This window comes from Nelusetta ayraudi, unplaced genomic scaffold (genome assembly GCF_046127955.1).
Source record: "Nelusetta ayraudi isolate G7.1 ecotype Tasmania unplaced genomic scaffold, CSIRO-AGI_Nayr_v1 ptg000155l, whole genome shotgun sequence".
Taxonomy (NCBI): Eukaryota; Metazoa; Chordata; class Actinopteri; order Tetraodontiformes; family Monacanthidae; genus Nelusetta; species Nelusetta ayraudi.
The window spans coordinates 357,218-384,123 of NW_027466205.1; the positions used below are offsets into that span (position 1 = coordinate 357,218).

General features: G+C 50.7%; 1 protein-coding gene across 5 annotated transcripts in view; it reads right to left on the reverse strand.

The window, feature by feature from the left end:
• Positions 1-26,906, reverse strand: part of LOC142880062 (rho guanine nucleotide exchange factor 4-like) — a 57,293-nt gene that overhangs the window by 4,887 nt on the left and 25,500 nt on the right. For 3 of the 5 annotated variants that reach the window (XM_076013693.1, XM_076013694.1, XM_076013695.1), the window contains 4 exons: positions 26,159-26,416; positions 25,653-25,782; positions 6,407-6,558; positions 62-241 (listed from right to left, as the gene is read on the reverse strand). In XM_076013693.1, coding sequence (XP_075869808.1) covers positions 62-241; positions 6,407-6,558; positions 25,653-25,782; positions 26,159-26,416 — 720 coding nt within the window. Of the gene's footprint in view, positions 1-61; positions 242-6,406; positions 6,559-21,744; positions 22,387-25,652; positions 25,783-26,158; positions 26,417-26,906 lie in introns of those variants that run through there. The other 2 variants (XM_076013696.1, XM_076013697.1) reach the window with 2 other exon arrangements.

Here is a 26,906-nt window from a genome sequence, read left to right on the forward strand (position 1 = left end):
CAGGCAGTCCATGCTAACTGAATCTTGCTGACATTTGTCCCCCTGGCGGAGTGGGTCTTACCCTGACGAAGCTGGCGGGGAACCAGCCCTCGCTGTCCATGATGCGGCCCCACCACCACTCCTTGTTGGTGGCGTCCACTACCTCGATGACGTCGCCGGCCTTGAAGCCCAGCTCCTGGTCGTCCATGGTCACATGGTCCCAGAGGGCCTCGGCGTAGACCACGCTGCCGTCGCTGATCAGCTGAAGGGGTGAGAATGATAAAAAAAAAAATAAAAAAAAAAAGGAGGAAAAAAAACGCAGGAGGAAGGTCAGCTAAGCTTCAGTGGACACGCTTCCCCTCTGCGAAATGGGGACAGGAATTCTTTCTGTGATTCGCTATGATGGAAAAGCAGCTCATGCAGACACAAATCTCCATCCATCCATCTCCTCCAATAGCCGCTCCCTCATGCACTCAGGGATTCAGGGGAGCATAAGACTCATATTTTATACATAGACTCAAATTAGGAAACACTAGTATTTACTACATAGAATAAGACTAGTATTTTACCATTGTTTGCCTTTCACATCAGATGAATCAAATATCAAAATATCAAATGATGAATCCCAATTCCTTTCCTATTTTTAATGCACTCTTTAAGATGTCTCTTTGCACTGTTAATGCTCCACACTCCCGACTCGACGAGGGCAGACGAAGGTAGAGGGCGCGACTGCGAGGCCAGAGCGGGTAAATCAATGAGAGGCTCAGCCGGAAGCAGGAAGGGAGGAAGAGGAAGTGAAGGAAGGGAGGAAGGGAGAGGGGGCGGGACCAAAGCTCCGTCCCCGCTTTGCAGAGCCGGCGTTATCGACGGAGACGCTGCAGTGGTCGTTTATCACACCGGCGCCACAGTTCCCCCCCCCCTCCCTCCCCTTCCTTTTTTTGAACTGCGTCAGCGACCCGCAGGGGGCGACTGTGACTCCACAGTCTGCGGAGAATCTCCAGGAGATCTTACTGGTTCTTGCTGTCAAATCGGGAAACATACTTTGCCGTTTTTGTTTTTCAATTTTTATTTCATTCTCCTCCCCGTGGCTCCGATTGCTCCGCCGCCGCGGCCGCGGCCACAAGGAGCGAGAGCGAGTCGAAGATGCTGCTGTTGCCAGGCAACACGTCCACACCGTCCCTCGACTCACAGCCCGCTCTCTCTCTCCCCCCCCGGCATCCGTCTCACTCGACGATGCCACAGTATGATGATTTATTAAACGCTGCTGTCGTGAAGGCTTCAGCTCGCTGATAGGAGCAGACGGAGGTCTGAGGGCCATTTTGGACACATGAGTCAATGGACATTTTAATAGACGTTAGACCTGAATCACCAATTGAAGTGATGTTCAGTAGGGGGGAAAAAAAACATGGAAGTGTTTGTACTCTCTCAATAATCAGAACCCTTGAAAAACTTATTTTTTTTGAAAGAATTTTACACACTTGCTCAATAGCGCCCCCTACATAGACCAAAAAACTAGAATGGCCACAGCGCCCTCTAGGAAGGTCGTAGACACATGGGACAAAGACCCACGTGTTCCTTGAATTCATATCTAATTTTCACATGCTAACCTATAAGCCCAAACAAACCGGAAGCGAGATAATTATTGCTGTGATGCAACAGGATTGATTCCCTGAAATTCCAGATTCTTAATCTGCAGGGCAAACGGGAATTAGATGATCGTAGATGAGATCATAAAGTGCACCCGACGACCTCCTGGCTCGTCATTCGTTAAGTAGCATCAGCATTAGCGCGAAAAGCGACGTCAGCCGCGTTGTCAGGAGCTCTTTATCTCTCCCGGCTACATTACAACGGCAATTAGCTCGTCGCTCGGCGGGGCCGCGGACACAATGTCACTGAAAGACGTGACGGCGTTTGATTCGCTCCTCTTTTTCCTTTTTTTTCTTTCTTCCCAGCAGTGATGAAATATTAACGCGGCCGAACGCTGCGCAGTATCAGGGAACGATCCATTTTTAATTCATCGTAATCGTGCCGGGGTAAACGAGCCGCTGTGGACGGTGAGTGTCTCGGCCTCCACTTCCTGCTACTTCAGTACTTTTTTTTCATCGGAGAAGGCTTTTTACATTACAATCAGCAATGCTGGTCCTCGATGCACTTTCTTTTTCTCGTAGTATCAAATCAATTTCGAATTTAGAACCATTTGTAAATAACTGCAAACGTTCAACCCAGGATGGTTTGCAGCATTAACTCAACTTAACAAACTTAACAAACTTAACAAACCTCGCTTTAATAACCCCCCCCCCCCCCCGACTGATCTACCGCGGCGATGCAGACAAGCAGGCTGGTCAAATGTTTCCAAGGATGTTTTATTTCTTTAGCAAAGTCAAAAAAAAAAAAAGCAAACACGATTAAATTAACACGGCATGTTTCAGAGGAAATACAAAACCGTCTGGATTGAATCATTTTTTTTTAAGGCGTTCATTCACAAACCAGTCGGGAAGCGCGCAGGCTTCGCCCGCTTTCCCGTTCGCGTCCGTCAATATTGCCATTGATTTTTTTTTTTTTTTTTTTTTTTGGACAGTGGGGATGTTTTGCATTTGGTACAGTCCCTTGCTCGTCACCTGCTACAACACCCATGCCACACTGGCTTGGGAGACGTGCGACGAGATCGCAAAATTCCGATTCGCTGTGGACAGTTTGGCTGGCTCAGGAGTCGACGTGCCCCAGATGTGGGGCTCAGAGCAAAACGAAGAGAGGGCGAGCTGTTGCTTGCTTTTTTTTTTACTTGCCTGGTCCAAACAGAAAAGAGGGGAAAGGATTCCGAAACTCTGTCAAATAAATATTCTGGGAGCTTTTTTTTTTTTTCTTCTCAGTGGCTGATACTCTGACAAAGATCAAGCTGCGCGCAGGAGGAAAACGCAGGCGGCCAGTGGGATGGCGTCCCATTAAGATCCGAGGGTCAAACCAAGCACGCAACAATACGACCCCCCCCCGCCCCCCCCATCTCTAAATGGAAGCCGGCAAATTATTCATACACCTGGGAGTGTCCTGCTAGGTCACGTCAACATCAATGATTCACAAGAAAGGCGAAGCGGACACGGCAGTGAAGACGCGCACACATTGCTTGCTTCAGGTCATCTTTTATGTTTTTCTCTCTCTTTTTTTTTTTTTTGCTGCTGTTGTTGTTTTTGACAATCATCGAGCGGCGAACAGCGTCCACAATCCGTCAGCGGGGGGCGGGGGGAGGGGGACGTCAAGTCATCGCTGGAGCAACACGCACACACAACTCTCCGGCACGTCCGCGATTGATCACTCTCATCCTGCTTTTTTTTTTTTTTCTTCTTTTTTTTTTTCTTTTCTACCCGTGGTTCTGCAGCTGCCACGCTGGCCACCCACAAATCTCAGCAGTCTGCTCAAAAAAATGGGGGTCCATGGAGGTGGTGGTGGTGGTGGTGGTGGGGGGTCAGTCCCAGTCCAAGTCCCAGGCCCAGTCCAAGGCCAAGGCCCAGTCCCAGTCCCCACCTCTATCGGGTCTCTTCCTCCGCCCCCATCTGGCCGTCGGGGTTTTCTGCCCCCCTTTGGCGCCGACCCCGCCGCCGCCCGCCGAGCGCCTACTGGAAGGCCAGCAGGAACATGAGCACCACGTTGATGACGATGAGCAGCATCATGATGAAGAACACCACCAACTTCTGGGTCTCGGGGGGCAGGTTGCAGCGCAGCATGGTGTTGAGGAGGCCCGGCCTCTGCCGGCTCCACCGGCCCGAGCCGCCGCCGCCGCGAGCCATCAGTCTCCGGCTCTCCCCCGCCGCCTCCTCTGCCCCCGCCTCCTCGCCGTCCTCCCCCTCCTCGCCGGCGCCGGCGCCGCCCAGCCGCCGCTCCCTCAGCGCCGGGCCCCCGCACCACACGGCGTCGCCTCCGCGGCCCGCTCTCCGGCTGGAGCCGCCGCCGCCGCCGCCTGCTGCTCCTCCGCCGCCGTCCTCCTCCGGCAGCAGCAGCGCCGCGCCCCCCGCCGCCGCCGCCCTCCTCCGCCGCTCGTCTCCGGCCCTCGCCTCCTCCGCCTCTCCTGCCACTTTGCCCACGGCCCGGCGTCGCCCCGGCCCGCCAGCGGAGGCTCGGCGCTCTCGGTCTTCCCTGAAGCTGTTAGCTTCGCTAGCGGGGGTGAGTGCGACCCCTCCTCCTCCTCCTCCTCCTCCTCCTTCCAACTCCTCACTTACTCCCTTTCTTCTCCGAGAGGAAAAAGCCTCTGCTCCATCCCTTTTGTCCCTTTTCTCTCCGATCCCCGGGGCTCCTTCTGCCTCAGTCAGGACGGCGGGGCAGCGATTGAAGCGAGAGACGCTGAATCCTTCCAGTTCATGCTCACGCCTCCTCCTCTTCCTCCTCCTCCTCCCTCCAGGTTTTGATCGACTCTCTTGCGCCGTCTCCTCACGTACGTCTCCCCTGGATTGTTTTGATTCTTCCCTTTTTCTGATCACGACTCGAGGAAAAAAAAAAAAAAACGGACGTCCGCTCGCCGTTCCGTCGGAGAGCCAAAATGGTGCTCGCCGTCGCCGCTCAGCCCCCGGAGCCGCGCTGCCTCACCTCAGCCATCCATCCATCCAGCTGCCACTGCTGCTGCTGCTGCCGCCGCCGCCGCTGCGATCAGCCTCTTTTCTTTTTTTTTTCCTGCTAACCCCCTCCCTCCCTCCCTCCTCCTCCTCCTCCTCCTCCTCCTCCTCTCTCTCCCTTCCCATTCCTGCGTGCCCACCCCTGCGTTGCCAGCAGCCAATCAGGACGCGGGATGTGTCACCGTATCCTGGATACCGGAGCGGCTGAGGCAGGGGCCGTAGCAACCGGGGGGGAGGGGGGGGGCCGGGGGAGGGGCTTTTGGGGGTGCAGCGGAGGCCATGCAGAATAATAGATGAATCTCAAGGGAAGCGACTGTGTGTGTGGCTGCGCGCGCACGCACGCGCGCACACACACACACACACACAGTGTGCAGTCAGCGTGAAGGGTCGCGCACGTTTGTCTTTCTCGCAGCACCCCACCCCACCCCCCCGACGACAGCCGACGGAAGGATTTGGCAACGCAACGTACCAGCTGGAGCCGACGAGTCGGTGACACCTGACCCCGAGCAGTGAGTCACTGAGCAATTATGATCCCCGCCCGTCCGACGCGTCTGCCTCCACAGCCCCTGACCCCGATACGCAGGTGCAGGATGGCCGCAACTAAAGCCTGACAGGGAACCGATGCATTTTTTTTTTCAGCCCCAAAGAGAATTTTTATTTTTTTTATTATTATTTTTTTTTAATCAGCTGTTTTCTCCCCGACAACCAGTCAGAAAACCAACAATGACAGACTGAATGGAGCAATCAAAAATACTGAGAAGCAAAGACTAGGGAACAGCATACGCAAGCCTTGCGACCGCCTGTTTTCCTCCATCCATCCATCCATCCAACAGTATCACAGAACGCAGAATCATCGTTGTCCCATAGGATGGCAGCAAAGTGCTGCTTTTCGTCTCATCCAAGAGAAAACAAGCACTTGCGCCTCACTGTCCGATTTGGGGGATTTTAATTACAACCAGCAGTGGGTAAAGCTGAACAATTAGAAATAAGGATTTTATTTATTTATTTATTTTTTTTAATTCACAAACAAAAATGGGTCTCTGGCCAATCGGCGACCCGCCCAGAAACAAGAAAGGCCAATCATCAGACACACAGTTTCTGGAAAGCGGCCCTTTGTGATGTCACAGCAGGTACTGATACCTATCACAGCATAGTGACGGCACACTGAAGCTCCTTCTGGCCGACTCTCGGCTGCCTGGTTTTCACAGGAAATGCAAGGTCCAACAAAACTGTTTTTTTTTTTGTAGGAGGCTGTAAACAGAGGGCTAACATGCTGTTTTCTGGAGTGCATTTTTCTCCCTGCATGATTAAATTGTGAGAAGCTGTTACTCGAGGGCGAACGATGAAGATCTCGGCATGGTAACTGCGTTGAACCTGCTACGGAAACCTTTGACACGCCTTTTGGTATCGCTGCAGATTTCAGTTCTCATCACTATCTGCACAACTGATTTCTTTATTTATAGAATATTAAAATAGAACAAACTTGTCATCGGTCGTGATAAGCCCCTTACTTAAAATGAAACATCAGTCGCCTCTCTGTAGCCGCCGGCGCTGTCAATTCCAAAAATAAATTCATAATTGTTCAATTGATTATGAGCTGTGCACTCTGTGCTGACAGGCCCCCCTCCAATATTTGTTGTTTCCAACGCTTATTCACAATTCTACTCGTCTATTTCCAAGTTATTTAGTTTTGACCTTTTAATCCATGCATTTAAAACGCTGATCTCGATGACCCCCCCCCCCCCCCCCCCCGCTAAGCCAAAGAAGATACTGTGGCAAACCAGTGAAACCATTCACCAACTTTCCAGGATTCCAATCCTTCCTACCTCATTGATGGCCAGCTGCTCGCCGCCGCCTCCCCCCGGGTGTCCGAAGCGGTGGCCAGAGGTGCGGAACTCTTCGAAGAGGAGGTCCTCCTCGCTGCCCAGGTCGTCGGCGAGGCCGGACCTTTCGGACGCCCCGTCGGGTACGACCACCGCTGGAAGAGAGAAAGGGGGGGGGGGGGGGGGGGAGAGGGCCCGTTTAGTTCGGACGTGTCGTCTCATTCAAAATAGACAGAATTGTTTTTTGGGAGGGGGAGGGGGAGGGGGAGGGGGGGACAAAATTCCAAGCACGTGTCGGAGTGCGTGCGTTTCATCCCACATTGCGGCCAGTTTGGACCGATGTTGGCCACTCGTCCGAGTTTGTTTTAATAACCGAGGTGAACTCGACTTTTAACACAAGGTTGCTCCGCTTTTTTTTTAAATTTTATTATTATTATTTTTTTTAAAAAAAGCCTCCGGATACCGCAAACGCGGCCACATCGGCCGACTTTAGAGCGCCTCGAACGTCGGCAGAGGTGGCCCAAACTCCATTCGCGGCCGCGCCCCAGACGCCGGCTACCTCGCTGCCCAGCTGTTGCCGCTGCCGAGGACGTCTCCATGGCGACTGAATCACCGTGGAGACGAGAGATGTGATGAATGAGAGAGTGCGCGGAGCCCCTGTGGGCATTGGATGAGGAGGGATGGTGGTGGTAGAAGGAAAAGATGCACTTGTAAACAAGCCTTGGCTATTAAGGGAGCACACAATGAGATGCGCGAGTCCCCCCCCCCCCCAGCCCCGGGCGCCGTTCCTCTTGGAAGCGGCATCCGCTGCTCTGACTTCGGCGCCGTCAACCCGGGTGGAAGGTGGAAGTTGCGGGAGCCGCCCTCATGGGGGCAGTGTAAGACACTGGGATCGGCTGGAGGTGCCGGGCTGCAGCGACTGGCTGGCCTTTATTTACACGCTGGCCTGGCTGGAAACAGGGGGGGTGGGGGGGTGGGGGTGACGGCAAGGAGGAGGCGCCTCTACAGTTTGAAGGCTCGATAATTTGCCCACATTATCAGGTCTTTATGTTTTGTTTTGCTTTTTATATATATACAAAATAGAAAAAATATTTTTTTTTTAAGCTGTGAAAATTTTAGGTTTGGCCCCCTGATGATGAAAAAAAAAAAAACAATACCGTGTTGGTCCTGCCATATGTTTGGAAACCAAAGAGCTGGCAGAGTGCGATATCAGTGCCCTTCTGTGACATCATAGAGGGCCGCTGACCACAAAAGAGCATTTTAAAACCCGCATTTGGAAAGAACAGAGAGAAGAAAATAAAGACCGACCCTTCCTGGATCTGACGGGCCTGATTATTGGAGAGATTACGGGGTGATTATTTTAGATTGTGAAGGCTGAAACACTTTGCTGAGGGACATTTTCGCACAGGCGCCGGACCACTGAAAGCAAAAACGAGAGCAAGACAAAGCAACGCATCTGCTTTCGGCCCGTACCTGACACCAAAAACGACGGAACGGCATCATCGCGGCGTTTCCAGGAAGGACATTTAATCAAAAAGACCGATTCATAATTTCTCCTTCTGCTCCACGGCTGAAAGCAAAGCTGCTGGACGTCACAGCCGAGGGAGAGAGAGAATGGCCTCCCTTGTCTGCAAGTCCCCCGCCCCTCGCCCCCCCCCCCCCCCCGTCCCCACAGAACAAACACAATCAGTGTCGGCTCTCAGACAACAGACGGTTCACGCGGGCCGCCGTGCCGGCCGCGGCGCGGAAGGAGAGCTAAATTGCGCTGTTTCGCGGGCTGAACCCTGCCCCCCCCACCCCCCCCAGATAATCGCGCCTGTCTGGGTTCCGGGCCCGATCGACATGCTGATGGGATCACGGAGAGGGAGAAAAACAGACAGAGAGAGAGAGAGAAAACCCAGATGATTGCAACTGGCCATTGTGTCGCTGGTGTTGCAGATCGCGGTGGCTCTGAGCCCCCTCGATGTGGGTTAGCCACATTAGTGGATTAGCGCCGTCATGAGATACGAAGGGGGGATACGACGCTTAACTGGCACGCGCACGCATGTCGGCGGCGGCGTGCGCGGAGGGACTCGAGCGTGACGGCCGCACTTTTTTTTTTTCTTCCCCCCGTTAGATGTGCGTGACCTGCTGGCGGCGCCGCGGCACGTGTCTGCTGGCAGCGTGACTGGACGGGCCAGTGTGTGAGTGCCACTACACCCCCCACCACCACCACCACCACCTCCCACCTCTCCATCCACCCGCCCGCCCACTTGGCCCGCTAACCGGGACAGAGATGGATGGGGGGTGAGTGGGGGAGGGGTTGATGGAGCGGTCACGAGGCTATCGCTCTGAAAAGCCGACCACGGGGGGGAAAAAAAAAAACTTTGTGCATAAATGCAACGCCCCCGCCCCACTGCCAGATTCCCCTGCGATTTTCTTTCTCCCCCCCCGCTCCCCCTTGAGGAATTTTCAAAGGAAAAATGAAATGTCACCGTGTCCTGTCAGCACACTGGCAACGGCAGCCCAGATGTGACAGACTCGCCTCTGTAATGTAATGAGTCTTAAACGGATACCGGGATTGAATGAGACACGCACACGCACAACAAAAGGAATGTTGAAATCTTCCTAAAGTTTGTCCAGTAAATTGCTTTTTCAAAAAGCAGTAAAAAAAAAAAAAAATTCCCCCCTCCACTCCCACTTTTCTATCCTTGTGCTTGTATGTTTTGTAAAAATCACACATTTTTGGTCCCTCTTGTCTCCCTCCTTTGCTGATTTGGCGACAGTCCTGGGTTTCCCCTCAAAATTTCTCCAGTGTGGGAGCGATAAAGATTTACTGTTCGAGGAAATCTAAAAAAAAAAAAAAAAGACAAAAAAAAAAACCCTTTGTATCAGTGTAACTATGACTTTAAAATATACTCCTCATTTAAAATTCATAGTGGGTTTTAGTAGCCCTCGTGCTAGCACTTAACTTTTATTTCGTTTTTTACGCGGAGCTACTCAAATGTTCCAGAGAATGAAATTGGCAGTGATTTATGCTTGCAGAGTTTTGAGTTTTGAGACAATACAACCTCTTTGAGGTGATTTCTCTTAAACCCGTAGGTCCTTGTCCCGACTCTGCCCCCGGAATTCCCTGTCCATTTTCCTCCCATTCTACGCCTTTAAGGCCAACTGATGTAACGCAGCAGAATCGGATATATTTGGAACTACGGCATATCTCAAGTAAGATGCAGTGGGAGGGAGAAAAAAAACAACCTTCCACAGCGTGGGCTGCAGTGCACAGGTTAATCCTGTGCATAAACACATTGGCGAACCAACTGTGGCGAAAGAAAAGGCTGACACCATGAAGAGAAACAAAAACACTGTTTACAACCTACTGCTGTTTCTTCCAGGAAGCTCAAAAAGATAAAAGAAAATGACTCAAATTATCGTCATTCATCTTCATGCAACATTACTGCGGATGTTTTTCACCAATCTGACAATCCAGTTTACCTCCGACCAACGGGGGAAAAGCAGATAATGAATTGACTGGATGAAAAGGGTGTGGGGGCGGGGGGGGGGGGGGGAAATCAATCTTCATTTTTTTTTTTTTTTTCTAAGAGGGCTTGTGGTAAGAGTTGGCAACCACCAGAGGTGCTGAATCAAAAGAAAAATCAATAGCGAGAGAAGGCTTGAAGCTAATGAATTCGGCTAGCCTCGTTAGCCTCGCAGGTTCGCGTCGCCAACCTGTCAACGCGGCCGCCGGCGAGAGAAAGTCGCGCGAGGGGAGGACGGCTCCGTGCCGACTCCCGCTTTCAAAGTGCCGTCGCCAGTCTATACTTAGCGTAGCTTGATCTGCTTTTGTTTAGACATGAGAGGGAGGCACTGAGGGAGAGCAAAGACAGCGGGCGCCGCCAAATACAGTAGACGCCGCCTTTTATATAACTCCATTCTTTCCAGTTTTCCAGGCAACGGAGAAAAAAACAAAAAAAAACAACAACTCCAAAACATCCAAACAGCTTCCCTTACAGAAAGTCGCAAAATAGACGGTGCGGGAACAAGTTTAGCGGAGGGGAGACGCAAGGCAAACCTTGTCGAACAACATCCCAGAGTCGACAATCTGGGAAAAGGGGGCTGCTTCAGTCTGGAGAGAGATTATCCAAATACCGGCGCGCAGGCCCCTATTACTCATTTATAAACCCACATGGCTTCATCAGCGCAGCTTTTTGCCAGAAGACCCAGATCCAGGAGTCTTGTTATTCCCAGTTTGCCTGCTGCTGCGCGGCCCGAGTGGCGGGGGCGCGACAAAAATTCACGAGTCATTTGTAAAATGTTTGAAGAAATGAAATGAAATGAAAATGTCGAAGCGGCAGCGCGTCAAACTTTCGCTTCTGATGTGTTAAATGGGTGGGGTGGGGGATTGTTTGAATTCCGCGGAGACTCGGTTGGACTCGTTTTGTAAAAAGCAAGCAAACAAGGCGGGTGGAATAAAGCACGGAAAGCTCGACTGTAAAAGGTCACGGCGCCGCCGGCCAACAACGGCGGGCGAAGACGGCTCCCGATTCCGCACGTCCCACCGGGGATGAGTGTCGAGTGTCGCCGGGGACGATGACGCAGCGGGGGGGTGGGGGGGACGCTGACAGTGGAGAGTGATTAAGAAAATGTGGGCCAGAGCCTGAGGACGGAGAGGTGTTTTTTTTTTTTTTTTTTTTTTTCTGCCGACAAAAAAAATAAAAAAATAAAGAATGACGGGACGGAAACGGCGGAGAGGCCTCGGCATCGGCGTTTTCTCCGCCTTGTCAGCGCCTTCGCCGGCACGTTTGATGGGCTTTGGAAACGAGCGTTGGAACGGATTAGGGACGATTACGTGTTCGGCGGGGGGGTGGTTACAGGCAGCAGGTCCGGCTTTCACGTTTAAATGAGGCTTTTTAGTGTGCGAGCACGCGAGAGGCATAACGCATGATAAATGAACAACACCTGCTGCATCACTTCTGGCTTTGTTTTGTCGGTAAAATAGCCGTCACGCGCACATCTCTGATGCACATCTTCTGTTATTTCCCCTCTTTATCGATATTCTAGGCATTTCCAGAGCTTCACTTTTCACACGGACTCTTCAGAGTCTTGCGAAGTAAAACCAAAACGACGCATTTGTCGCACCTGCGACATGTCTGAGGGTGGCCGTTAAGTCACAGGGAGGGGAAACAAAAACACCTGGCAGGCATTTTCTTTCCTTTTCTTTCCCCACGAGTGAGAACTATGAATAATGAGAACTAAAATCTGTTACGGAAGCAATGAAAGGTTCCTCGAAGCTTTCATGAATCATGCATGAATGTTTGTCCGCGCACGATGACGAGCTCAGTCAGGAGCGCTTTCATTTCTCTTTAGGAATGAAAAACCAATAACACTGCACTGTTTTACTTTATCATTTTCCAATTTCGTATTATATTGCTATATTGCTAGCTTGATTTAACTAAAGTGCCCCCCAAACCCCACTGTAGGTTTTTTTTTTCTGGCTGAAATTGTGTGAAGTGGTCAGAATTGACAACTAGTAGTTGTAGTAGTAGTAGTAGTAGTAGTAGTGTAGTAGTAGTAGTTGCACATGTTGAAGAAGCTCTGCGATTGGACCAAGAAGGCAACTTAGATACTGACTTAGGTACTGCAGTGCAGCGCCATCTAATGGGATAAAAGACTCAAATCATCGTAGTTTAATGTGGAATTAATGTAGTTTCGTGTTTGGTACCCTTTGGAGAAAACCTGCACTGGAATACCATTACCATTACCATTGCTGATTACCATGCTGCTACTATTTCGTTTTTACGACATCCCGCGGGGGTTTCCGTTTGCATTGACGACGACGCTGCTGCGAAATAGGTTAGGGCCGGCGTGGGTTAGTGCACCGACAGCGCTGCTCTGACGCATCCTCGAGCCCTCCGACCGCGCCACGCGCGTGCGTGCGCGCGCGAGGAAAGCGCGGACCTCTCTCGCGTTGACTACGCCGGCTTCCGAGCCGGGTGAAATGACGAGGAGTGACACAGTGGAAGGGAGAAAGAAAGACAAGAGTGATGAGAAGAGGTATGGAGCGAGGCGTGCGAGGCGAGGTCCCCCCTCCCCCCCTCCTCCCCCACCGCCTCGGCTCGCAGCCGCACACGGGCACCGAGCGGGGAGCCACCGATAAAAAGTGTCTCGAGGGTAGGACGCGTGGAGACACACTCGGCTTGTGTGAGTCACTAATAAAGGTCCAACATCCTTCCTCCTCCCCTACCTCCTCCTCCTCCTCCTCCTCCTCCTCCTCCTCCTCCACCTCCACCTCCTCCACCTCGTCCTCGTCCTCCTCCTCCTCCTCCTCCTCCCCCTCCTCCTCGACACCTTTGCCTGTGTTATTGTCAAAGGAAATGGGGGAGGCAGGGAGCGAAAACAGTTTGGTGGGGGGGTGGGGGTGGGCAAATGAAGGACACGGAGCGGAAAGAAAGGTGGCCTCAGATCCTCCGTCGTCGCCTCGCCCATTGTGTTTCCCCCCCCACCGTCTCCGTCTCGCTACATCCGATAATATCTTGCTCACGGACGCGCACAAAGAAAGAAAAAACAACAACAACCACAACGTTGCTTATTTTCATCGGTATATTTGGAAGGGGGGGGGGGGGGTCGAGCAACTTTCGGATGCAGTAGCTAAACCTCGCCACCGGCGCTTCCACTTATTGGGAAAGCGCGTGCTTTCAGACGGGGGTTTTGACATTTCAAGGCAGAGGAAGTCGACGGTGGACCCGCCGACCTCGCGCTCGCCGCTCCCCCCAGGGGCGCCTTGTTAGGAATAATCTGTTTTGTTTTTTTTTTTCCACGTCTGCATATGACTCTTGGCACTTGCCGTCTGACTCACGCCACACCGCCCAGTCAGAGGCATACAACGCAAACAACCTCCCGGCGTAGCAGGCGATCACAACGTCGGCGAAGAAGCCGACGTATGACGCGAGCCGCTCCTCTCTTCTCACCTTGCCTATCTTCCATCCCACCACGCTCGCCCCCTTTCCCCCCTCCCCCTTCTCACGCTGTGCCTTTGTCTATTTTAAGAAGCCGCGTGTTCATTAAAAGCGGCAGTCTCTTCCTTTTCGCGCTCCGCCGATAAATCAGATCCAGCCATCGCCACGGTGTGGTCCGCTTCCAGCGCGGGAGGCTTTGATGGGATCGTTGCCGAGCAGCCGGCAGGTTGTGCGATCCAACGGCGGACAAGGTGCATTTCGGATCCTTTGGGACTGTGACCCAAAAAAAGTAATCTGTTTAATGGACCTGAGAAGGGTTGTATTGCATGGAATAAGCACTTTGCCTCTTTTCTTTACGAGAGCGTGCATTTGGAGTTGCAAAAATCGATGTCACGAATCCTATAATGGAAAAAGCCCAAAGAAAGTGCTTTGGAAGGGGAGACCCATTTGAAATGACTAGTAGACTTGTAAGATTACTGGACACACCTTGTGTATACTGGAGTTAAAGGTTGAGTGTGTAATAGTTAAGAGATTTTGTGGAATAAACGGCAGCAAGAAGTGGTTACAATTTAGATTGCAGTGTACTCCTCCTGAGTATCCCAGTGAGCTACGGTGGCCTGCGTACCCAAACTTGGATACCTCATCAACCTTCTTCTTCGTTGGTTTATTTGCGAGGGTTCAGCGTGAATGCGCAACGCTCTGTCCATCAACTTGGATTGTCCACACCAGGCTTCCTTAGAAATATTGCGGTGCAAGTTGGCTAAGGTAACTGGGAGCAAGACCCTTGCTAAATGTATATTCTTAGATGTATATCAGAACCGTAAGCTTTTACCAATATAAAAATCATAAATCAAGCCAAATAGTACAAACTGTAACTTTTAAAGCGGACCAGTAAAGTAAGCCAGAACATTAAGCCAGGTAGCAACAGCTGGAGGCGTCCTATTGGTTGGATAGGGCGTCGCGGTGAGCTGCGATGCGACGGCAAGTTCGACTGAAGTCTCGCCAAAGGAAGTCGGAGCGAGACAAAAAAGTCCTTTGGGGGACAAAAAAAAAAAAAAAAAGCCTTCAGTTCCCTTTTCTTGTTTGTTTGTTTTGCTGCCATCCCGGCACGGCTCCAAATGCAGCGTTAGCGCATTTCTTATGCCACTGATTTCGTATAAACAGGCGACGACGCCGATGTCGCCGCCTTCACCTCATTATGACAAGTGGGGCGAGCTAAAAAAAAACTGTGTGACGAGATGTAACGCCTTTAATCCGTTACAGGTGATGCCACTCGGACCTTTAACGCGAACACGCTTGGACAGTCGAGGCGAGCGCGGCCCAAGCTAGCGCCAAACCAAAAAAAAATAAGAGCAATGAAATAAATGAGTGGATGAACAGACAAATATATTTGAATAATAATAAAAAAAACAAAACAGATGCGACTGTTCCATGGAAATCCAAAAAGTAACTTTATGAGTCATTTTGCTGAGAGACAAACAGACTGACAGGCAAACAAACTGAGGCGCTGAAGCTCTCTGGCAGACGTAAACATAACCTCCCCGCTGGAGGTAATTAATTATCACCTAGGAGCAAAAAGTCTTTGTTTGCTCTCAAGAGATTTCACTTCCATGTAAACCCATTAATTTGACACGAATCATCGCCTCCACCGAAAACCCAAGCTAATCCCCTGTCAGACCGCATCTCTCTCTCTCTCTCAAACCCCCCCGCCCCCCCACCTCCCAAAAAAACATTTTTTTTGTTTTTTTTTTACAGAACACAGCTGCTTTCATCTGCCGTCGAGGCAGGGATTAAACGCAAAAAACAAAACAAAAAACAAAGTGCTTGTTACTCTGACGCATCAGCCCCTGAAAAAAACAAAAAACCAACAAAACCCTCTCCGAATTTCCGACAACAGCTTTAAGAGGGCGGCGCGTTTTGGTTCCTGCGGCTTTGCCCGGCGGACAATCCGGGCAATCAGTGATTGGACGAGGGCGCGCGGGTTCGCAGAGGCGGATTGGTTTTCGCGAGCGGTAATGACACTCCCCCATTGTTGATTGTGGGAGCGCCGCTTAAATCAAGGTGCAACGCTACGGAAACACACGCGTTCATATATTTACTTGGAAGTGGGCAAACTGGGACGTTTCCATCACAATTACAAATGGGCTCCTGCCGCGAGAGCACAACCGTGAGCAGGTCTGGGAGCGTGTAAACACTTCCTGTGCTGTATAATTCTATCTATATATATTTTCTCGGAAATGATAATTCAGCCGTGGTTCCGCTGTGGCCCGACACTTGTTTACACCGACTTGTTCTCTTCCCCGGGGGGACGGGATGGCAAATCGGATCTTCCACGCAGGGTGACAAAATCATTGTGAAGCACCAGCAATGGCGGTCAGAGGAAGATTGACAGTGAGGCAGAATTTTAAAACTCCATCTCAGGCTCTTTTTTTCTTTTTTTTTTTTTCAAATGTGCAGCCAGCCTGCATGATTGCATTAGCCAGACCTCAACTGGCCTTACATCAACGGTTGATCCATTTAAAATTGTTGCACTAATATTATAAATGAATCCGCTACTATTCTGTTTCAGCTGCATTTCTATTACAGCCTAATAACAGCTAGGAAAAAGACCCTGAAGTTGTACGCCAGAATTGCATTACACTCCACATATTGACAACTGTATGAGCTTTTAATAGGTCAGTATTGACTCTGGAAAATAACAAAAAAAAAAGGGGGGAAAAAAAGGAGGCAGCTAATGCGGTTTCATGTGCACTGCGTATTGGAGCCAAACCAAATCCGTCGTTGTCTGACTGCAGATTGCGCATGAGACACACATTTTTCGAAAAAAAAAAAAAAAAAAAAAGTATGCAGCGACACACCGCAGGAGCTTCGTTCAGTTTCGGCGGACCCATCCGTCCTCATTTTTCCTTTCTTCTTTTTTTTTTTCTCCCGGAGAAAACTGCCTTTAAGCCGGCAGAATTCCCAAAGAGGGCCGCCAACTCCAAGCTCAAAACTCAATTCTAGTCACGAGACTTCTCAGCCGTGACGGCGCTGTCATTCACCCCTGAGCGGCAATGACACTCTCTATTCAAGTTGTGATAGAAGGTGTGATCCTCCACATGCTGAGAGCAAGTGATTGTGCACATGGGGGGTAGGGGGGCCATTCGCAAAGAAGTTCAGGTGCATGTGAAATTCAGCTCTATGCAAGCTTCCTCCGCGTCCCTCCCGATCCGCTCTCCGCGTTTCTCCCTGCCCCACCGCCGGCCGACTCGTGACGAGCGGCGCGGCACGCGGGCAGCTGAGCAATCGGCCCGCGCGTCAAACCCGCTCTGCCCTCCCCTAGCGGCAGAGCCGCGGCGAGGGGAGGCGGCAAAAACCAAAGCGGTGGAGCCTCGGATGCGGGGAAGGCTGCGGAGCGGGGAGAGGAGCGCGGAGAGTTGGGCAGGGGGGAGGAGGGCGGGGTCAGCTCGCCTCAGCTCGCCATCAAAAATCTATTTAGAGGAGAGAGGCTTCACACGATCCGCCTCGCCAAGAGGGAGCGGAGGAAGGAAGGTATTCTTTTCTTCCTCATCCTCCTCCTCCTCTTCTTGTTCTCCGACAAAGACGAGGAGAAATCATTTAAGAAGCTGTTGGTGGCGAGCCAGCGACAGGGATAGAGGCTGATTAAACAATGTAGCGAGGACTTAAAAGGTGGATTAAACCCAATGGCAGCAGTAGTGGGACAATCGCAGTTTAAGAGCGTGAGAGAAACTAATTACACCTTTTAGGCAGACCTCATGACCTTTGACCTTGGGGCTTAGGTGTTGGGTGAAAAACACAATATACCCGATGAGGCAAGCTTGGGAGGCGATTGGGCAAATTATTCATATTTAAGCGGACCAATCACATTGGCTGCGGCAATGCATCACGGTGTTTTAACAGAAGTCTTGCCAAAGCCAGTTGGGAGCAGAGCGGAACAATGTTGGCCACTAAATAGCCGTTTTATGTTTTGTTTTTTGTTTTTTTACAAAAAAAGAAAGAGTGAATGCCATCCAAAAGCAAAACAGTCAATGCCAAAATGGCAAGAACCATTCCATTGGTCAAGGAACCAATGGAAAATGAACCAGGTCGACGCTCCCAGAGATGGATGAGCAAGAAGATCCAAGGTGGGAATTCAAGAGGTCCAGATGCTCGCTGGTGGAATCCTGCGAGCAGACCAAAAACACTCCTCCCATCTCGCATAACTTCATGTGGCAATGCTCCACTCCGACCTTCAGCCGAGGGTTGGCGCGCTACAGGTCCACAGGGGGGGGGCCGGAGAGAGAACCCACCTCGGTTCTGATGTACTGTTTAATCAATAACCTTTGAAGGAACAATAACTGGAATCCATTGATTTGTGGGAAAACCTCTCACTGCAGTTACAAAATGAGATCATGCGCTCCGAAACAACAGCGGCTTGCAGCAGTAAATCTATTTTATGGAACACGCTGTGCTCCTCTGACATGACATAATGGGCTCTTTGGAGAAAACAGTGCCATTAAGCCCAGTTAATTGCTCCAAAGCACTTCCGACCATCCTTCTGAGTTTACTCGCTCGGGCTGTAAAATAATCAAGATTCATAAAATCTTGAGAACACATCCGCGACTGCGACCCATGTCTAATGCGCCTGGCCACACTGTAAAACTGAGGTCAAGGAACATGTTAATATTTCATTCAAATTCAATGTGTGCAACTTAAAAATATAGATGAGCGAGAAATGGAACGATGTTAAAGTCACTAAAAAATAACAAACACCTGTTTTTCTCGCTGACAATGAGCAATTAAATTGGACTGAAGAGCATGTCCGTTGAGAGGAGGCGACTATAATGCGCCACAATGTTTATGTGGCCACCCAAAATGTCAATCTGTGCAAGGTTTCAGGTTTTCTCTGGCATGACATCGAGTGGCGCATCAGAAATAGCTGATTTCAATTCACGTTAATCTTAAAACGCTGTGTTTTGGAAGTTGTCAACGTTCAAATGGCTTGGACTTTGACCCAGATTGTGACTTTAATCGCATGCGACAGGCAGATTTCCCTGATTATTTTTGTCGCCGTCCGATTAGCCAGAAGGCTATTGGACGTCAGCTAGTTAGCTACGACCCCTGCGCCCGGCGTGGCGATGAGCAAACTTGCCCAACGTGCGAAGACCCCTTAAGAATTAGCCGACTAGCCGACCTGTTCAGCTGTTGGGCTGCTTACACAATTCAACTTTTGTAAACTTTGCATGATACTTCAAATCCCTCGTGAAACAGGAACGACAAAATAGGTATGACAGTAAATACAAACGACTGCCGTATCCGTCTTAGTCTCTCAAATGTCCGTCCCATCGCAGCAACTTTGGCAGAGGTAGAACACCAATGAGCCTCGGGCCGCATAGTTGTTCCACAGCGACCTATTTCCCAAAGAGGCCTGTGCCTCCCGTATCCAGTGATGGATGCCTTCGGACATCCTCTCCTACTCTAACTGTTTCTTCCCCCCGCAGACGAGGGCGGCGCGCGCGTGTTTGTGTGTTTGTGCGTGCGTGCGTGCGTGCGTGCGTGCGTGCGCACGACGGGCAGCCCATCTAGCGTCCGAGTTTTCCAGCCTCTCTTTATTTTGTTCGGTTTCATTCAAAGGCCCAAACGGAGACGGGGGCACAAACAGAAGCGATGCCGAGTGACGCGCACGCCGCACTTGACCTACGACGGAGACAAATTATTTAATGGTATCCGGACGTTAATGCGACGCGAGCGCTCACGGTTCGCGGTTCGCGGTTCACGACGAGGTGCGACAAAAGGGGGCAGGGAAAGGACAACGATGACGCCGTGGAGGGAGACTCTGTACCCCAGTATTGGAAACTGCAGACAAGAGTGAGAATAATAATCTGCAGTCAGCATTAAGCAATTTCAACCGCTTGTTAAGAGGATCTAAGAGAGGATCAGAACTCTTCAACTTTAATTGAATTTAAAAGGTGCCACATTGTAAAAAAAAAAAAAAACCTCACTTAATCATCAGCAAAAACCTTTATCCTGTACCTGTCAATAGCTGCGTTTCCATTACGCCGAGAATCGCGCGAAAGCATAAATATCGCAATAAAAATTGGTAATGGAAACTTCGAAAAACCTCTAAAATATCGCCAAAAGTTTTTTTTCAGAAGACGTATCGATATAGAGGCATGTCGCAAAAGTGTAATGGGATAAATATGCTGGGTTTTTTTGGAGCTCTATCACATTTTGACCCACTCCTCTCACAAGCCGGGCTGCCAAGGTAAACGCAACATCTTGCCACAATATCGTTAAGCGGAACAAATCCAACGCGACCGCAACGTGCTCTTGCGAAAAGAGACCCAACATCAAGACGTTAACAGAAAACACCAACGACGAGCTGTGATTGGGTTTGTGAGCAGAAACTGATGAAAAACATCGTCCTCCCTGGGCCTCACTCGGGTATTGTGCCGTGCGCTGTTCGCGTGAAGTCGCTCCTGCATGTCACAAGTTATGTGAGCTGTGCAATCGACAGATGTCTTCCTGTCACCATGCCAACACTAAGTGGAGGGGCTTCTCATTTTCCCCAGCTCCCTCAAAAAAGAAGAGGGGGGGGGACCGCGATCCTCCAGCCTAAATCAGATTAAACTTCTCTTCTAATCGCCGTCCGCAGAGAAATTTCAACCTCCAACTACCCTTCGCTTCCTGTCCCACCTCTCAAGGGATAAAACGCAAAGACGAAGCTACTTTGTCAGTATAAAATTCTAAACAAAGAAATACAAAGATTTATGAGGTGTCACTTGGACATTTTCTGTCCCCGTGGAATTATTAGCAGGACATTATTTGCCGACGTTGACTTTTTCTGCGGCCTGACTCGAGGGGATTTAGTGGAACACAGATACCTGAGGGGCGCAGACGGCTGCTGTCTGAAGGCAGAGAATCCGAAAATCCTGCCCAAAGAAGGAATTCTGCTTCTTTGCTCTTTGGGTCGACAAAAATTACGTGGGTTGCACCCACAAACAAGTACGCCACAAATTACAAATGTTGACTTGCACTCGCTACAAAGACGCAAAATCTGACATCCATCAGCGGTAGTCGAGATGAGGTAGCTGTCGCTCATCTTGGCATTCTGAACTCCTCAGAATGCCTCAAACGCGACCCCATTCCCCTTAATCGTAACCCTAACCCAGGTCGGAACGTCAGAAAACAGCTGTCATTATTTGCATCGTCACAAGAGGGCGCTTGCCGAAAAGGCGCACGAAAGGTTTCACGGCTCAACGTTTCTGCTGTTAAAGGGACGGAATTTCTTACTTAAAGGCAAAACCTCATTTTCATATCAGACTCCGTCAAAGCAGCCTATATTTGATATGCATAATTACGTGGCGTATTCGTAACAATATACGTGTACCAAAAAAACAAAACAAATGCAGTCTTGACTTTCGCATCCTGCACACAGCGATGCTTCGTTGCACCGTCCATACGTTTTGGAAGCGGACCAAAAACAAGGCGGCGCTGAAAAGGGCAGAACGAACACCTGGCCGGGGGTGCCGTTGACAACGTCCCCCCCCCCCCGTGTGACATCACGGAGGGCACATTTGTGATTTGAGTCTGACCGAAAACGACATTTTTTGTGAATGCAGCATGCCCATGTATTTTAACAAACAGGGAGCCCATCGGAGCCATTTAGCCCTGTGTGCCGATACTGCTACTTCTACTGTATTGAACCCCGCGACCCTAAAAACAGGGGGAAACACATTCTGTAGATGCAGGACATTAGTAATCGATATATAAGCATGCGAGCGCGTGCAGAAGAGCAAATGAGCACACAATGGGGGCGAAACGAGACCGCTGGAAATTCATTTTTTTTTAAAGGCCCGTCTCTGAAAATGCCATCCACCCAAATACATCAACGCAGCACCTTCCCTATTAGCGGGTCGCAAGCTGACAGCTGGCATGACCCACACACGCCGCGCACACGCACACACGCACACACACACACCGTACTTCCAAATCCCTGCCCTGACTGACAGCAGCCTCTTGGCAACGTGTCAGTCCGCTGGTGTGCACTTCACCCATGCGCACACGAAATAACTGGAAACTTCAGACGTGACGCTTTGACATGTCACTGCAGGGGACGGAGGGGGGGGGAAAGAAAAAAGAAGGAAGAAAACCTTGCAGGTGCGCGCCATTGGACGCGGCGCCTCGCTGTCACTGTTGCCGGGACACTTGGCCAAAGTGTGCATTCGCCCTCTGCCTACCTGTGTTTGTTTTTTTGTTTTTTTTCCTCGCCCCGCCGTGACAAGTCAAAATGTCTGCTGTGCAGTATACACTCCGCCGAGGTCTGCAGGGCGGGCGGGCAGGCGGGCAGGGACCACTCCCCCCCACCACCACCACCACCACCACCACCCTACCTCCCGCATCCCCTACCTCCCCGCACGGCGCACTTACCTGTGGTGGAATGCAGACTCTCCAAGCTCCAATAGCGAGACAGGACCCCTCTGAGCGTGCCGCCCAAGCTGCCGCCGCCGCCGCCGCCGCCACCCATGCATCCGCCCACCCCGAGACCTCCGTCCACCATGCTGTCCACCCCTACGCCTATAGGGCTTCCTCCGTCTGACTCGGACCCCGGCGACAGCCCCGAGCTTCCGCTGCCGCTGCTGCTGCTGCCACAGCTGCCCCCGGGTAAGGGCACGCCCCCCTCGGAGCCCTGCTGGGTCCGCATCCCAATTTTGGATGCGCGGCAACGAGAGAGACGGGGAGGAGCGGGAGCAGCGGGAGGAGGAGGCGGCGGTGAGGAGGGGAGGAGGAGGAGGAGGAGGAAGAGGAGGGAGGGAAGCGATAGGTGGGCAAGCGCGAGAGAGAGCGACGCGGAAATGAGCGGTGGAGCAGGTGGTTTATTCCCCCAGCAGCGAGCGAGCGAGCGAGCGAGAGAGAGAGAGAGAGAGAGAGAGAGAGCAGGAGGGAGGAGTATGGGGAGGAGAAATAGAGGAGGAGGAGGTGGTGGTGTTGGTAGCCTCCTGGCGGCTGATATCTGCTGCACTGTTTGCAAAGGTAAAGCCTCAGCTGTCAACTTCCCCGCTCGCCTCCGTTTTCTCTGCACAGAAGCGGGGGATGGGAGGGCGGCAGTGGTGGTGAGAGGGGGGGGGGGGGGGCGGCAGCCTCCCCTCTCGCTCTCTCCAGCTCCTGTCTCTCTCTGCCCATTCGCACGACCGTTCATTTCCTCACATTAAGTCACACAGTCCATCCCTCTCTCTCCCTGTCTCTCCCTGTCTCTACCTCTCTCCCTCTCTCTCTCTCTCTCTCTCTACAGGGCTGACATCAGCGAGGGGGGGACCCGCAGGGGGGTTTCGGCAGCACGGCCGCATTGTCCGGGACGGCCAGTGTGCGCAGGGCGCAGGCGGGAGGCGGGGGAACTGAAAGCATCCGGGGGCCCCTCTCGCCTCGCTTCGCCTCGCCTCGCTCGTCCGCAGCAGCGCAAACAACGCCGCCCCTCAATGTTGGTTTTATTGATCCAAAGTGAGTCACAGAGTGGGTTTTCAGATTGGACAGATAGAATCTTGTCGGTGGCTGGATGTGTCATGTGGCGGCAGGCCAGCTGCCAAATCCATACGCGGCCCCGCGGTGCACTATATTTATGGCCGTGACACAATAATGTTGACTTTTCACTCTATTGGGCAAAAGTGTTTTTTGTTTTTTTTTTGTTTGTACAACAAACCTTTCGCAGGATAGTCATTTGTAACTGAGTTTACATCTTAAAGGAGCTGCGTATCCCACTACAGTGCATTAATGTTTCCTCAATTATTTGGAATCTTGGAAGAGTAAATTTGTTTGCTTTTTAAAGGGGGATGGTGAAAGTGCCGGAGAGTGGGATTTAGCGGCACCTTCTGGTGAGAGAGCAGATTGCAATGTGGTTGGGTTTTTTTTTTTAGCAATCAAAACACATACAAATATGTTATTATAAATAAAGATGTAAATTGCAGTGAGAATGGTAGGCTACACCAACTGTGACTTAGTGTCACTCTGACATTTTCTTTTTTTTTTCTAGGGTTAGGATGACAAAATTCCCTCTGATGTTTAACCCCCTGTTCTCTGAGGTCAATAATAAAGCAGTAAAATCGTAAACCTCCCATAATTAAAAACATTCCAGTCTACTGTAGATACAGGCAACATCGGCGCCACCTCATAGGCGGACCTGCTAATACTACGTATTAGTAGTTTGCAAATGTTACTCAATGATGTGCAGCAGGTTAAAAACATAATCATACTGTTCTAAGTAGCCCCAGTGTGCGGTACAAACCACACCCAATACTGCAAAACATAATACTACAAATACTCCAAATAAAAACTACAAACCAAAAAACTAAAAACACTTCTGAACCCCTAACAACTTCTTCTGTTTACAAACATTTTTCTTGACGTCCACCCAGCGCTCCTCCAGTCCAAACACTGGACCATCTCAGAAATGTAATGTACTGCACAAGTGGTGGCAGGGTGCAGCCGCTGATATATTCTGATTTGGCAATTTGGCCCGCGATTCGATTTCGAGCAATAAATCTAATTACGCTGGGAACTACTGACCTCATAACGCGAGCATGTAATCCACGCGCCTGCACGAGTGTGTGCGTGTATGATGGAAATGATTTTGCCCCAACCCCCCATTACTGCCAGGAAGCCCCCTCTTGGAATGCTGTTATAACCTCAGGATTACAAGCACTGATGAAAGGAAGATAAAGCCAACGCCGTCCTGCTCAGTGGAACAAAAAATAAATAACATTGTCTACCGCACATTACATCCAGATTTGTGATTTTGGTACCCGAAAGGTTTGTCTTTGTGCAAAATAAGAGCAGTAAGTTTTGTGTGCGCGAATGCAAAAACAAAAAGGAATATCGAGGGGAGAATTTGTCGAGTTGTTTTGACATTGTCTGCTCCGAGTTTGGCCAAGAGACATTACTGACTGAACAAACAAACACACACACACACACACACACACACACACACACACACACAGGCACACACCCTGGGGAAAACAGATTTGCTCGCTCAGTGGCGAGCCTGTCAACCTTAAAAGGATTTCAGCGAAGGACATCGCCGCACCGGGTGAGTCAGCAATTTGACTTGATTCGATTTGGGTCGTCGCCGTCCAGAGCGCCTCATTCGAGGACGATACCAGTGAATAACCAAAGGGAACCTCGTCGTCAACTTGCGGCGGCGCCGGCCTCTGTGGAAACTCCGTGGGGAAAATCAAACGGCGCGAATCGGGGCGGAGTTGGCAAAGTGAGCACCCGGGCCGGCATCGTCTGAGGACTCGCCCGCCCGCCCGCTTCCGTCTCCCTGTCCTGCTTTTACCTCCTCATCGGCAAAATCAATCAGGGCCCCCCGTTATGCAATACGTCTGCAAATGTTTCAAAATAAAAGTCCAGGTTTATCAAAAGCGTGGGCTTTTAGGAGGCGAATGGACGCGGCCGCTGTTTACAATACATCACAGGAACTTTAAGCTTGCTTATATTAAGCAGTCGGCGGAGGGATTAAGGCATCGCTGTTTACACCCCGGGTTGGGAAGAGTGCACCGCGCCTCAGCCAAGTGTGTCCAATTCCAGGGTGCGTGCGTGTGTGTGCATATGACAGGAGCTGAAGTCAGCTTCTTTAAATTGTTTCGCAACTCGTTTTTGGCCCACTCGAGAAAGTATTTCCAATCTGTCGTGCATTCGTATGTGTCTGCTTTTGAAAAACTGTCTCAGGACTGCGAGTTAAAACCGGATAGAAAATAACGCTTAATCTGGAGGCTTGCAAACTACTTCTAAAAATACACAATGGATCAGTCTGAAGTCCGTTATTTTTAGCTGCAAGAGTGACCTGAAATGAATACTGTATGTGCTAATATATCCACTTATTATGTCCTAAAAATCTGAAGCACAACCGAAAAACACTGGTGTGTTTATTTCACAAGGTTGCGTTGCCCTGTGTGAGCTCATTCATTTGGATCGAGGGACTCTGGGATCTCTGAGGTACAGTGAGACCTTACTGCAGCCAGCTGGACGAAAATGGAACTGCACCTTTGTTCATCGTCATCCCCTGCTGGATTCGTCCGAATATTGCAGGGGAAGATGATCGTGCATCGTTACTGCTGTTACATTGCAGTCACGGAAATAGTTACAACCACAACAGAAAATGAAGAGATTTAAAGACAACGCCTCAGGTCATGTGACCAAGTAGCACAAAAACAATCCTGTGAGAGACATCTTATCACTGCAGGGCTCGAGTCGCAAATGTCCGAACGGCCACGGCGACGTCCGGCAACCGCCGGTGGATCGCGGGGGAGGGCAGCATTGAAAATTCACAGGAAAAAAATACTCACAAAAAGATGAGCCGCATCTTTTCCAGCCGAGGCAGTCAAGGCCGATGGGGGTGCTCTGGGAGAAGCAGTTGGCCTTCAGGGGCATTCCCTGGAAAGCCTCGAGGAGCCCCAGCGTCACCTCGGCCTCTGCCTGTGAAAGTGAAAACAAGTGAAGAATGAAATAATAATGAAACAAAAAATGAAAAATGTTGGTGGGTTAGGAGGTAAGTAAGTAAATAGGGGGAAACGGAGACAAACAATAGCAAACAGGAAAATAAATAAATTGTTCAAGATGGGAGGGCATGCATGGCTAAAAGAACAACGGAGTGGTGTGGAAAGGAGGAAAAAAAATAATGGAGCAGAGCGTGGTGAGAGGAAAAGAAGTCCATGAGAAGCTTTCGGAAGACGCCGGGCAGAAGCAGGCCGGCCAGGAAGAAGCCAGAAGTTTGGCAGACGGGAGAAAGACGGACGAAGAGCTCCGAGGTTCGGATCGGTGCGATCTCACCACACCGCGAGCCACATCTTACTTTGTCCATCTCCTCAGACAACAGTTTGTTGAGATGGCCCACACTCGCCCTCATGGCCCGGGCCACTTTGCGCTTGTATTTTTTTTGCTCCTCGATCAGGAGGTCGTCGGAGCACTTTTGCCTTTGCTGCCGGCCCCCCGCGTGGAGGCCCGCATCCACCCAGCAGCCAGGTCTCAGAGCGCCAGCGAACAAAAAGGTCTTTTCCTTTCCCTTCACACCCAGCAGTCTGCCGGCTTTGGACTGGCTGGACTGTGAAACCTTTGGGGTTGCACAATTAACTGGTTAGTCTCGGTCACCTTTGGCTCTGACTCAATCCCTCTGCACACCGCGCCACTTTGCCTCCTCCCTTCCGCTTTGCACGTTTAGAAGCAGGGTGGCCTGATTCTTGAGTGGTCGGGGACAGACTTTGCCGCTTCGAGGCCACACTTCAAAAGAACGGCTAATGGATGTTTTCTAGAATAGCATCGGGATCTGTGCGTGCAGCGGCCAAATGCTAATGCCCTTAGATAGTTAGCTAACACGAGCATAAGCTGAAAACACTGCTGCGTTCATGTGGCATTTGTATCACTGCCTCATACAAGTAATTTCTTTACAATTTGGCATTCTGGAACGTTGTTCTATAACCCCATATAAAGGCATATAACAAAATGCCTGCAGCCTACTCGAGTTACATAACAACAGCTGAGGATGTTGGGACTCTCCTGTGTCTTTTAAATTGAAGTCTTCTTATGATGTAACTACTTTTTGG